The 13,881-nt window shown below is 42.6% G+C and overlaps 2 protein-coding genes across 2 annotated transcripts; one reads left to right on the top strand and one right to left on the bottom strand.

Annotated features, from left to right (window-relative positions):
- Window positions 1-1,799, top strand: LOC125526002 (protein yippee-like At4g27745). Its single transcript, XM_048691017.2, has 3 exons — window positions 1-278; window positions 722-825; window positions 1,323-1,799. The coding sequence occupies exons 2-3, from the start codon at window positions 733-735 to the stop codon at window positions 1,548-1,550; spliced, it is 321 nt and encodes a 106-aa protein (XP_048546974.1). The 5' UTR covers window positions 1-278; window positions 722-732; the 3' UTR covers window positions 1,551-1,799.
- Window positions 1,800-1,925: 126 nt separating this feature from the next.
- On the bottom strand, window positions 1,926-8,704 carry MTR4 (RNA helicase, ATP-dependent, SK12/DOB1 protein). Its single transcript, XM_048691015.2, has 13 exons — window positions 8,335-8,704; window positions 7,921-8,121; window positions 7,598-7,816; window positions 7,020-7,361; window positions 6,692-6,907; window positions 5,894-6,144; window positions 5,423-5,546; window positions 4,610-4,883; window positions 3,984-4,129; window positions 3,715-3,864; window positions 3,405-3,637; window positions 2,681-2,945; window positions 1,926-2,564 (listed from the first exon to the last, which is right to left on the bottom strand). The coding sequence occupies exons 1-13, from the start codon at window positions 8,620-8,622 to the stop codon at window positions 2,286-2,288; spliced, it is 2,988 nt and encodes a 995-aa protein (XP_048546972.1). The 5' UTR covers window positions 8,623-8,704; the 3' UTR covers window positions 1,926-2,285.
- Window positions 8,705-13,881: the final 5,177 nt, after the last annotated feature.

Here is a 13,881-nt window from a genome sequence, read left to right as displayed (position 1 = left end):
TTCTTCTAGTAGGAAAAAAATAAAAATAAAAAGTCTTTCTTCTCCTTTCCCCCAAATCGATCGACGGACGGACAGAAGAAACTCCATGGCGATTTGGTTCTAGCAAGCTAGGTCTTCCCCTCCCGATTATTCCCCTTCCTTCCTTGTCGCCCCCACCGGCTGCTACATCGACAGAGCCTTCCTGCGACTTCCCGGCCGCCGCGCATCCAATCTGCACGCCGAGTGGCCAAGGGACTGGAGGAGCAACAAGTACTTACCTTTCAATCGGCGCAATCAAGGTATGTATGCTTCGCCTCTTTCAATCGGATCGGAGGGTTCCTCAGGTGGCCACCACTACACTAGTGATTCTCGCTAGTGCAGAAACCAAACATGTACAGAAAAGAAAAAAAAAACCTGCAGCTGGGTTGTTATTGTTGTTATATACCACGACAGAGTATCATATAATCCCTTGCCTGCAGTTTTTGTAGCATCTGTTTATGTTTACTTAACAACAATCACACGAAGAAGATGACTATTGATCAAGGCATATTAATAGTGATAGTTAACTGTGCTCATCCCCTGATGATCATTTAACGCGAATCATCGATAAACTAGACATAGACATATTATGTACTCCTATCTAAAAGTGTTGGGCAGTCAGTCATGCTCTGTTTCAGACAAGAAGATATCGTTGTGCACTTGTTAGATTCCTAATTCGTTCGGTGAATCGGATTGGCCGCAGGAAGGAGATAGATGGCGGAATTGGTCGGGCCGCGGGTGTACAGCTGCTGCCACTGCCGGAACCACGTCTGCCTCCACGACGATATCATCTCCAAGGCCTTCCAGGTGAAGAAGAAGTAGAACCAAGCACAATTATTTAATTTGCTTCTCTTCCTTGCTGACTTTTAGCTGCATTAGGGGGGGTCAAGATTGGACAGACAGAGCTTAATCAATCAATAGGAACCTAAGTTTAATGTTGGACTGCTTGGGGATGTCAGGCTAAAACAAAACTAGCTGCGGACTTGTAATTAATTATCCAATCTGAGCACGTTTCTGTAGTTGAGTTTAGCATTTGTGTTTCTATACTTATATACTCCCTCTGTAAACAAATATACGAGTTAGTGATCTAAACGCTCTTATAAAAGTTTACAGAGGGAGTATATTGGAGTTTCAGAGATACACTGTGATCTATCTGTCGCAGCAGTTGCAGGAGGCTGTCACATGTAGGAGCTCCATTCAGATGTCGAGACCTCGATATGATATGCTATGATCTGTCTTATCTCAATTTTGATTGTGTTTGGAGGATAAATTCTAATACTCTGCTCTTTTGGCTGCTGTTCTAGGGGAGGAATGGCCGTGCGTTCCTCTTCTCCCACGCCATGAACGTCACCACGGGGGCCAAGGAGGACCGGCAGCTCATGACGGGGCTCCACACCGTCGCCGACATCCACTGCCGTGACTGCCGCGAGGTGCTCGGGTGGAAGTACGAGCGCGCCTATGAGGAGTCCCAGAAGTACAAGGAAGGCAAGTTCATATTCGAAAAGGCCAAGATCGTGCAGGAGAATTGGTAGCAAATTAAACAAAGATTCAACCAACCATGTGTGCTCCCAGGAGAATGCTCTCTCTTCTTTGTACATAGCTGCAGTCCGTTTTCTTCTTTTTTAAACTACTACTACCAGTCTGTTGGTGTTATTTCCATGCCATTTGTAATTTGTTCTTTGAAATGGTTTGTGATTTGTTGTGTGGGGAGACAGAATTATCCTCATTTGTGTGGGAGCCATTTTCTCATTGGTCATAAATAAAAATGGATGGTTTGACAATGTATGATTTGTATTTCCTTGCTCAGATTAGTTGTATTTCCTCATTGATTTTCACAAACAGATGGCTCATGACAAGCAACACAAACACATTGATTTGATTTGAGATGAAAACAAAATTCAGGAACATCAAAAGAAAAATACTATCAGACACTCGTCATTCTCCGCATATCAATTCAGGTACATCTCTAGTCCAATTCTCTGTTTCTGTGTACAGGGAAGAAGAAAAAGGATACAAGTTTGAGTCCTTGGACCAAAACCCTAATCAATTCAATCACGACTTACTGCTTCTACAGCCTACAAAATTGTATCCCCGCCATGGCGACAACATGCCGCTCCGTGTTACAGCAAACCAGTCAAGGGAGCCCGACCGTGTCCATGTCGATGGCGCTGGACAAGAACAGCAGACAATGATAACCTCTCTACCCCCCCCCCCCCCCCCCCCCCGGCGCATGAGCTCCTGTGATGGAACCCAACCACACAGGAGAGTCACAAGTACAGCGACGCAGCAAACACGATATCCCTCTTAATCTTGCTGACCGCCTCCTCGAGCTTGGCTTCGAGCTGGGTCTCGCCGATCGACTGGGACGCCAGGATCAGCTGCTGCAGGACCTCCTCCAGCCGCCTGATGGCCCTGATCAGGCTGCCCTCGAACACCTGTGTCATCTCCATGATCTGGTGGAACTTCGACCCTCTGGCCCATGAGTACACGGCCTCCATCACGTCGGGGCGGAAGGAGTTCACGAAACTCTCAACATCGATCTGGATCTGTCATCAGCAGGGCCATAACAAAAACAAGTTTCAGCAATTGGGATGCAATTCTGAAGCATCAAAACAGCACAACTGATATGGTATGATTTTCTGGTACTAGCATTATTGAGTACCTTGCATTCAAGCTGGAGGTTCGCGACCCTTCGCGCCGTCTCTTGCAACTGGTAGAAGAGCAGGTCGAGCTCCTCCCTTGGCTTTGGGGCATCCTGAAGCTTTTCCTGCCAAACAAAGCAAGAAAGCAGGGCCACCATCTGCTCCACAGTAGCATCCTTCAAAGTACCACTGAACATAAGCTCGGTCAATGTCAGTTCGTCAGCTGAGCTGATCTCACATGCCACTTTGCCCTTTATTTCGACTACATCCTCACTGGTGATATATCTGGAATCAACAAGACACCCCAATAAGGTTTATGAAAAACAAGAAAATGCAGATTGACGCAGCAGACAGTACTTTCTATTCATGCATGAAACAAATAACATGAACTTCCATATATCTACGAAATACATCTCTAATTTTCAAACAATGAGGTTATTATTTAACTCTAATAGTCAACGATTGTTCTAGCAGAATAGTTAGAGTTTTGTGCTTGTTTCCATCAGGTGCCCAAGCAGAAAGATCATAAATTTGTTCTGCAAATATTTTCTCAAAGAATACTACTGTGCTTCCTAAGAATCCAACATCTGCAGGGCACAACAGCAAGGGTTTTTGTCACAAACATGAGAATGTTATGTTGCCTAGTTCACCCAATATTCGGTAACATGGAATTTCATTTTGCAATTTTCCGAGATGCAAGCACACCAAAGACAAATAAAATTTGGGTGTCAGAGGATGCATTACCCCAGCCTACGAAGAACTCGTTTTCGTGCCTTGAGCTCGTCCTTAAAGGCTAGAGCAGTCGAGGCCCGCATTGTTTTCTTTATGGACTTTATTTTGGCTTTTATTTCTTGCTTAGCATGCAAGAGCTTCAGCTTCTGTTGGATATGGGGAGCATTACGAATGTCATGCTTCTCAAATAAGCTCTCAAGAGCTTCTATTCTTCTGGCAGCTTTCCGGTAGGAGCTAGATTTTACCTGAAAGGAACAAAATCATTAGAATTGAAAATGAGAAGAGGAAGCATGGCAATATGATATGCACTAGATATTCTTACTTCCATATCTTCTTCTGGATCCAAGAGAGGAACCCCATCTTTAGCAAACCTTGAAAGCACTTCGTCAACTTTCCTCAATGTGTTTTCTCGAGCTTCTACAGGCAAAAGATCCTTGGGTATGTACATCCGAACGCTACTTAGTCCATCAATCTGTTTATTTAGTTCAATTTAGGATTAGAGTAAGAAAACAAACAGCTTTGAAATGTGATAAAATATGGTTAGAAGTGGAACATGACAGGTTAACTGGTGAAATGGGAGAAGTAAATTACCTGAGAAAGTGGCAATGAAATAACAACCGGTTCTCCACGGGATTTGAGAGGAATAACCTTCATTGTCTTCTTTCCACTTATGTCCTTGATTACAGAACATCTGGTGAGGACATCAACAGTGTAATCACAATCCTCGGGTCTTCTTTCTGTAAGAACAAAAACCAGAAGTCAGCAGAGCCAAAATAGCTAGACAGTACCTCCCCCTATGTGTTGTAAAGCAATGACCATAAAACGTTAGGATCACATTGTAAGAGGGTAGGAACGAGGTAGTCTGAAACAAACAAGCTTAAGCCATTGTGTGAGTTGATGGATCAAAGAAGGGAACCCGTGAAGGAGTCATTCCTTCAACTGACACAACAAAACGGGTTAATGTAGGTGAGCTTACTGACCATTCACACAGAGATTGCTGCCATGATGGCTGCAGTGTGTAACTGGCTAATTAGCCACCAAGCTCATACAGGCTTCAGATCTTCCACAAAGGGAATGCTATATAGTTTCTCATAAAGGGAGATTACTGCCCACTTGGCAATGGCAGGTTAATTCTATAAAATGAAGCTGTATGATCTTAACACTGAACCCCATGAATAAAATAGCAAAACTAACAGAGAAAAGTGTATGTATGTTACCTTCAGCATTGGTTTTCACCTTCTCAAAATTTATTATAATTCCCCACGACACATTTTCGTCAATAGAGAAGGTGGACCCATCTGTACTGTATTGAACACGAACAAGCCTTCCGGATTGCAAGAAAGGCAGAACATATTTTGGCGAAAGTACAATATCACGGACATCCTTCTTTAAAGTTCTGTACTGCTGTAAGAGATCATAGTAGTCCTTCACGCTCTCCTCGTCTTCAATAACCATGGAACTTCTTTCTATTTCCAGTTCCCTGACTTGCTTCTGCACAAAATTCAAACAGAGGAATGTCAGGATAAGTTCCTTGCAGCAATGCTTTGGTTGCTGGGGTTTTCAATGTAGAGCGAAAGGCACTGCTATGGTAGGTGACACCAGCCAGTTTACCAACATTAACTGCCATTCTAACTGGTATATGCATCCTCTTGACACATCCAACATAAGGGTTTACTGCACGTATGCATGTGTGAACACTCATGAACGCAACCAACACAGTTCAGGTACCATTCTGAACAAACTTCTTCTTTCTAAACATGCAACAATATCATAATAAATGGCAAAAGGCAGGTAATAAAACATTGTTGTGGCAGGAACATCTTAATTTAAACAGTGGGGAATACCCCTAGAAATAATTATACTACAAAATATATATTACAGCAACCTTACAAAAGTATCCATGAGATTCAAAGAACATGCATGTATGCCCAAAGCTAACTAACAGGATCATGGGCGAAAGGACAAGAGGCAGACTACAAATGGTATAAGTTTATTCAAAGAAAGAAAATGCTTAGAAAATTTTAACAGACCTCGAGATCAGGGAGAACTCTATCTGCTTGAAATTGGTAGAATGAATGCCGAAGAAGCTTTTCCGGGTCACCATCCTCAGAGCGCAGTTGATTCAACAACATGTTGTAGCTCAAATGAAAGGCACTAATCAAGAAGATAATAATATCAGAGCCAGCAATATAGAAGAAAAATATGCATTTAAGCAACCGGAAGAAACATAAGAGATACAGAAACAGTAAATGAGAACTTAAGCGATGCTAACTCAAGATTCCAAGATGCAATGAACTGATATAGCATGAATGGACGAAACTACCCAGTTATCACAATAGATATGGCGAACAAAATTTTCAAGCATAGTGCAAACCAAGTGAAACATCAAATCCCAGTCTCTGTTCTCCTCAAGATGGTCTTTCCATTCACACTATTCAGCTGGAATGTATGTATGTTATTGTTCTAGATAGAAGTAGGAGCAAAGAATACATGATACAGACCTGTTCAAACTATCAGCACCTCCTTTCAGCATCATTTTGGCAGTTGAGGGTTCCATTTTCTCATCTACCATCAATATGCAGATACCACGCAGATCAATACCTCGACGACCAGCACGGCCGCTCATCTGAATGTACTCTCCACTTGACAACCATCTGAACCTATCTCCGTCAAACTTACGTACATTGGTAAACACAACAGTCTTTGCAGGCATGTTCAATCCAATACTGAATGTCTCTGTGGCAAACAGACACTACAACAGCAGATTTCAGTATCAGCAAGAAATTATTAGTCACAAAACACAATTATCACTTACAATTCAAATAAAATAAATACTCCCAAATCATCAGCTCATAAATCATGACACAGAATAAGATCAGTAAAATACTTGGCAAAATTTAGACCTCTCACTTTCTTTCAATCAAGTTTTACAGTGCTATTGTTCATATAAGAGTAAGGTTACCACTTACCAAAAAACCTAACATACACATTTTTACATTGCAAATTCAAGAAGAACATTCCATGTTCACTACAAAACTGCAATACAACAGCAACTATCCTGATGACCTAAATCCGTCATCTGTTACTTTGATGTGAAACACTGAAACCAAGAACTATAACCTCACTTTTAAGGCACATAGTTTTAGCTCAAGAGAAAAGCTAATAATGATGTTATTCTTCCAAAGACAAAGCAATAGCCCACTAGGGTATAATACCATACTTCCAAAAATATACTTCCAAAAATATGCTACGAAACAGTGGCAGTCCGAGAAGCCATGCGATCAGTAACATTTGCTAACCTTGATGAGGCCCTCTTGGAAAAGTATCTCAATCACTTCCTTTAAAATGGGCAACAGACCAGAATGATGCACTCCAATGCCACGTTTCAATAAGGGAAGCATATTTGAAACCTGGGGAAGCTTTTTGTCATCATCTGAAAGCAAATCCATGGCACTCCAAAAAATGGTTTCAATGTTCACTTTCTCATCATCTCCATTCAAGTCCATCTTGGCCATCTACAACACAAGCAGGGCAGTCAAAATCAACTAAGAGTCTAAGACATTTACTTCCTTGAGCCATAGAAGAGTTATATCCTCTAAATCAACTAACAATCTAGAAAGAACTTACCTGCATAGCAAGAAATTCACACTCTCTTTTGCTAAAGCTGAAAAGTATCACAGGGTCATATTGACGCTGAATTATCATTTTCACCATCTTGAATATGTCACTTTCTTCGTTAGTTTTGCCTGCCGAGACGAGGCCCTTTTGCCGCTTCCCGTTTTCCCTCTTCTTGTCACTGCCAGTAGCAGGGGCAAGGACATTCAGAGATTTCTGAAAACTGTCCTCTCTGAACTTGCCGTTTTCATCAACGACCAGGTATAGGCCATCACCTCCAGCAGGAAATACATAATGCTGGAGAGGTGTAGGTCGGTAGTCGGTGTATACTATATGACAAGGTTGCTTATGTACCTGAGGAACAAAGTCGTAATACCTTCATTATGCATAACACGCATATGCTGGAAATATAGATGAATGGTTGACCATATATGAAAACAAATGCATTGAGGCAAATTGACATTTATGTGCATCAATATAATGAAATTTATGTGCATGTCCCTTTACTGAGCAGAGAACTTTCTTTTGATCTCTTATGAACTATCAAAGTCAAGGCAACAACAGAAAAACAGAGGGAAATGCAGACAAACCTTGGCAACCCAATCAGCAAACTCCTTGGCATTAGGTACAGTTGCCGAGAGGAACACAAACCGCGAGTTTTTGGGAGCCATCACAATACTCTCCTCCCACACCACTCCCCTCTCCCTGTCACGCATGTAATGCACCTCATCGAAGATAACCCAAGCGACTTCCCTCATCACCTCGGACCCCTTGTACTGCATGCTGCGCCAAATCTCCGTGGTCATGACCTGCATTTCCGAGCACACACACACGCGCGCGCTTTAAGCACCAAACAGGCATATGCACAGAGGGAGAGTACAAAACTCAATGTGGTTGGCGATCGATCTGGTACCAAGCAAGATGCGTTTGGCTCGATGGTGACGTCCCCGGTCATGAGGCCGACGTCGGAGAACTCCTCCTTGAACTCCCTGTACTTCTGGTTGCTGAGGGCCTTGATGGGCGAGGTGTAGATGACCCGCTGCTGGTTGCGCAGGGACATGGCTATCGCGTACAGCGCCACCACCGTCTTCCCCGCCGACGTGTGCGCCGAAACCTGGTAGATGAAACACGCATGAGAGGCAGGCAGGCAGCCACTGAATTTCCTGTGGGGATAACTTGGCGGCAGGACAAATTGCCCAGTCCAGCAGGCGGAAGCAAGTAAAGACCAAATTTTTACAGTGGAATTACATTAACCAGGAGAGGCTGAGCCAACAGCGGCGTGGTTGGGATGATGGGGGGAGGCGCGGGGATTGGATTTGCTGCTCACCATGACGGACTCGCCGTTGTCGAGGCAGCGGATGGCCTCGGACTGGAAGGGGTCGAGCGGGAAGGGGAACGTCTTGGCCGGGGCCGCGCCCTCGCCGCCGCCCGCGACGACACGCGGGCCGGAGGCGGACGCGTCGTATCCCTCGGGGTAGGAGACGTCGTGCAGGCAGGCGACGCGCTCGGCGGCGGCCGGCAGCAGGGGAGCGGCGTCCGCGCGCGGCGCCTTGAGAGGGGGGTCGGGCCCGTCGGCGGGGGCGTCCGCGGCCTTGCGCTTGAGGCTGGCCTCCATGGCGCGGCGGGCGGCGGCGGCGGCGGGGGGCTAGGGTTTAAGGAGGGGAGTGGTATCGACTGGTCGACCGCGGGGAAGAAAGAGAAAGGTTAGTGGTGGAACTTGTCTGGCTGAAGAGCCTCTGTATTTGGGGCCCACCTGTCAGCGACTGGGTTTTTTTAGTATATACACCCTCCGTCCCATAATATAAGAACGTTTTTGACACTACACTAGTTTCAAACACGTTCTTATATTATGAGACTGAGGGATTACTAGCAAAAGGCCCATGCGTTACAGTAGAAGAAAAAAAATCATACTAATCTCCAATGGCCATTACCATATTTTGCTACACCACTAAAATACACAATCACTCTCAATTTCATGAAATCATGAACATCTTTTTAAACTCGTGCACATATTTGAAATCGTGAGCATTATTCAAATTCGTGAACACTTTTAAAAAAATGCAAATATTTTCTAAATTTTAAAATATTTTTTAATTCATGAACATTTTGTGCTATTTTCAAATATATCTTTAGCATTGTGAACATTTTTTAAAACAATTTTCAATAATTGGCGAATATTTGTAGAATCGACGATTTTTTTTAAATTGATGGAACAATTTTTTAAATTCATAATATTTCTTATTAACGAACAATTTTTTAAATGCGTGATCATTTTTTGAATCAGCGAACATTTTGTGAATGAATAAAATATTTTATAAGTCACGAACAATGTTTGAATTTTTCAGATATTTTTTCATTCATGAACATTTTTTGAATTGGCTAAATTTTGTCACTTTCATTAAAAAAATACATTAACTTTTTTCAAAACCATGAACATTTTTTATTTCCCGAACATTTGTTTTCAAAATTTTGAACATTGTTTGAATAAGAATACTTTTTTTACAAAATCATAAATATTTTTTGAATCTAGAAACATTTTATGATTTATTAAACATTTCATTTAAAAATTATCATTTTTTTTTCTGTACTTTTTAGAAGTCTCAAATTATCTAAAGTAGTAAAAAAACGAAAAATAAAATAAAAAATGAAAAGATAAAATTTTAAAAACAAGTCACCCGGACATGGGCCGGCCCAAATGGGCGCGCTGCGTCTTCCCCAGCGCGCAGAGCACAGTATAGAAGTTCCCTACTGCATGGGCCGGCCCAAGCGAGGAATTCCTCTGTGTGAAACGTTTTTATATCAGGTGTGTAACATTTTGCAACTTTCGGGGCTATTTCCGTGACGTACCGCTAGAACAATATCCCTTTTATTATAGGTATATAGATTAGAGGTGAGAGCAGCTACAACCAAAATTGGCAAATCTGACCCTCAAACGTTCGGACGTGTTTGCGGACAGTGACCGGCCAGGTCTCAAATATTTCATTATAGAACCGGATACCTCGAATCCATACTATTGCACCCAACGTAAACCGATTTTTAAGCTGAGCTCGTCCGACTCCGCCATGCCCATGTCCAGCGGTTGGCTGCGCTTCCCAAAGTGTTGGTCCGGTCGCCGGCAAGGTAGAGTGGGGATGGGACACGAGCTGGCTCATGGGACTCAAGGGACCGTCGTCTCCCATGCCCTATTCTTCCTCGTCGGAGGCCGAAGGCCGGTGGACGTCAGATCAATGATAGCCGGCAACATCCACCACGACGCGGTTGCGGCGCCCGGACTAGTGCACCATACGGGGCGCCAGAGAATGCGACTCCGCCTCAACAACGTCCACCGCCGCGAGGGCTGCTGTCGCCTCCCTCGCCCACTGCCTCGCACGGCGGGCACGCCGCACCATGTTTGCGTCAGACGACGCCCATGGTGCGTCCATTGATACATCTCCAACGTATCTATAATTTTTGATTGCTCCATGCTATATTATCTACTATTTTGGACATTGTTGGGCTTTATTATCCACTTTTATATTATTTTTGGGACTAACCTATTAACCGGAGGCCCAGCCCAGAATTGTTGTTTTTTGCCTGTTTTAGGGTTTCGAAGAAAAGGAATATCAAACGGAGTCCAAACGGAATGAAACCTTCGGGAACGTGATTTTTCTCACCGAACATGATCCAGGAGACTTGGACCCTACGTCAAGCAACCAACAGGGAGGCCACGAGGTAGGGGGGCGCGGCTACCCCCAGGCGCGCCCTCCACCCTCGTGGGCCCCCTGTTGCTCCACCGACATACTTCTTCCTCCTATATATACCTACGTACCCCCAAACGATCAGATACGGAGCCAAAACCATAATTTCACCGCCGTAACTTTATGTATCCACGAGATCCCATCTTGGGGCCTGTTCCGGAGCTCCGCCGGAGGGGGCATCGATCACGGAGGGCTTCTACATCAACACCATAGCCTATCCGATGAAGTGTGAGTAGTTTACCTCAGACCTACGGGTCCATAGTTATTAGCTAGATGGCTTCTTCTCTCTTTTTGGATCTTAATACAAAGTTCTCCTCCTCTCTTGTGGAGATCTATTTGATGTAATCTTCTTTTGCGGTGTGTTTGTTGAGATCGATGAATTATCGGTTTATGATCAAGTTTATCTATGAACAATATTTGAATCTTCTCTGAATTCTTTTATGTATGATTGGTTATCTTTGCAAAGTCTCTTCGAATTATCAGTTTGGTTTGGCCTACTAGATTGATCTTTCTTGCAATGGGAGAAGTGCTTAGCTTTGGGTTCAATCTTGCGGTGTCCTTTCCCAGTGACAGTAGGGGCAGCAAGGCACGTATTGTATTGTTGCCATCGAGGATAACAAGATGGTTTTTTTATCATATTGCATGAATTTATCCCTCTACATCATGTTATCTTGCTTAAAGCGTTACTCTGTTCTCTTAAACTTAATACTCTAGATGCATGCTGGATAGCGGTCGATGTGTGGAATAATAGTAGTAGATGCAGGTAGGAGTCGGTCTACTTGTCTTGGACGTGATGCCTATATACATGATCATACCTAGATATTCTCATAAATATGCTCAATTCTGTCAATTGCTCAACAGTAATTTGTTCACCCACCGTAAAATACTTATGCTCTTGAGAGAAGCCACTAGTGAAACCTATGGCCCCCAGGTCTATCTTCATCATATTAATCTTCCAATACTTAGTTATTTTCATTGCTTTTATTTTACTTTGCATCTTTATCATAAAAATACCAAAAATATTATCTTATCATATCTATCAGATCTCATTCTCGTAAGTGACCGTGTAGGGATTGACAACCCCTTATCGCGTTGGTTGCGAGGATTTATTTGTTTTGTGTAGGTGCGAGGGACTCGCGCTTAGCCTCCTACTGGATTGATACCTTGGTTCTCAAAAACTGAGGGAAATACTTACGCTACTTTGCTGCACCACCCTTTCCTCTTCAAGGGAAAACCAACGCAAGTGCTCAAGAGGTAGCAAGAAGGATTTCTGGCGCCGTTGCCGGGGAGGTCTACGCAAAAGTCAACATACCAAGTACCCATCACAAACCCTTATCTCCCGCATTACATTATTTGCCATTTGCCTCTCGTTTTCCTCTCCCCCACTTCATCTTTGCCGTTTCATTTGCCCTCTCTTTTTCTCGCTCGCCTTTCTTCCGCCATGTCTGAATCAAAAAGGGTTGGGGGTTCTCTCCCGAGTTTTAGTACTTTGGACAACCCTTCTATTCTCGCTAAGCTCATAAATAAGGATACTATGGAAAAACCTACCGGAGTTATCAATGAGAATCTTAATAATTTTGATGAAGATGATTCCGGAATTTTTCCTTATTTACTTGATGAATCTTTGAAATATGCTTGGTATAGACTATTAAGGATCAGGGCTAGCTATGTGCCTCAATACCAAATTGAAATTTACTTAAAAAGCTTTTATATTGCCCTTCCTTCTTCTTTTAAGCATGTCTTAGATTCCATATTTGAAGAAGGCTTTCTTGAAGGGGATGCCGTAGACACTTATGAAAACATGAAAACCATATTTGGGCACCCCATGAATGAGAAAGTTGAATCTACATCTCTTTTGCTCTCTTACCAAAACGAATCTATCAAAGAGATGAAGTCTAGTTTAGATACAAATTTCCGTAACATACTTAATCTTTCTTCTATCATTAATAGCCATGTGCTTTATTAAAATAGAAATATTAATTCCATAGATAGCAAGTTTGCTCTTTTCTTCCCTAAAACCAAAGATGGCAATACCTAGATCTATCATTGCTTGTTATGCCTAGCTAGGGACGTTAAACGATAGCGCTTGTTGGGAGGCAACCCGATTTTATTTTTACTCCTTGCTTTTTGCTCCTGTTTAGTAATAAATAATTTATCTAGCCTCTGTTTTGGTTGTGTTTTTTGTGTTTAATTAGTGTTTTGCCAAGTAGAACCGTTGGGAAGACTTGGGGAAAGTCTTGTTAATCTTGCTGTAAAAACAGAAACTTTAGCGCTCACGAGAACTGCTGTCATTTTTATTTGGAAAGTGCTATTTAGTTAATTATTTTTGCAGATGATTAATATATAAATTCCTAACGTCCAGCAATTTATTTTATAATTTTTTGGGTTCCATATCTTGCGCTAGCTACAGATTACTACAGACTGTTCTATTTTTGACAGATTCTGTTTTTCGTGTGTTGATTGCTTATTTTGATGAATCTATGGCTAGTAAAATAGTTTATAAACCATAGAGAAGTTGGAATACAGTAGGTTTAACACCAATATAAATAAATAATGAGTTCATTACAGTACCTTAAAGTGGTGTTTTGTTTTCTTTCGCTAACGGAGCTCATGAGATTTTCTACTTTAAGTTTTGTGTTGTGGCGTTTTCAAGTTTTGGGTAAGGGTTTGATGGATTATGAAACAAGGAGTGGCAAGAGCCTAAGCTTGGGGATACCCATGGCACCCCCAAGATAATCTAAGGACACCTAAAAGCCAAAACTTGGGGATGCCCCGGATGGCATCCCCTCTTTCGTCTACTTCTATCGGTAACTTCACTTGGAGCTATATTTTTATTCACCACATGATATGTGTTTTCCTTGGAGCGTCTTGTATGATTTGAGTCTTTATTTGTTAGTTTACCACAATCATCCTTACTGTACACACCTTTTGAGAGAGATGATAACCCACAAGTATAGGGGATCGCAACAGTTTTTGAGGGTAGAGTATTCAACCCAAATTTATTGATTCGACACAAGGGGAGCCAAAGAATATTCTCAAGTATTAGCAGCTGAGTTGTCAATTCAACCACACCTGGAAACTTAGTATCTGCAGCAAAGTGTTTAGTAGCAAAGTAATATGATAGTGGTGGTAACGGT

The sequence above is a fragment of the Triticum urartu genome, chromosome 7A (assembly GCF_056163025.1).
Source record: "Triticum urartu cultivar PI428250 chromosome 7A, HENAU_Tu73, whole genome shotgun sequence".
NCBI lineage: Eukaryota > Viridiplantae > Streptophyta > Magnoliopsida > Poales > Poaceae > Triticum > Triticum urartu.
Note: the sequence above shows the minus strand (reverse complement) of the source record. Positions and strands in the feature narration are given on the sequence as shown.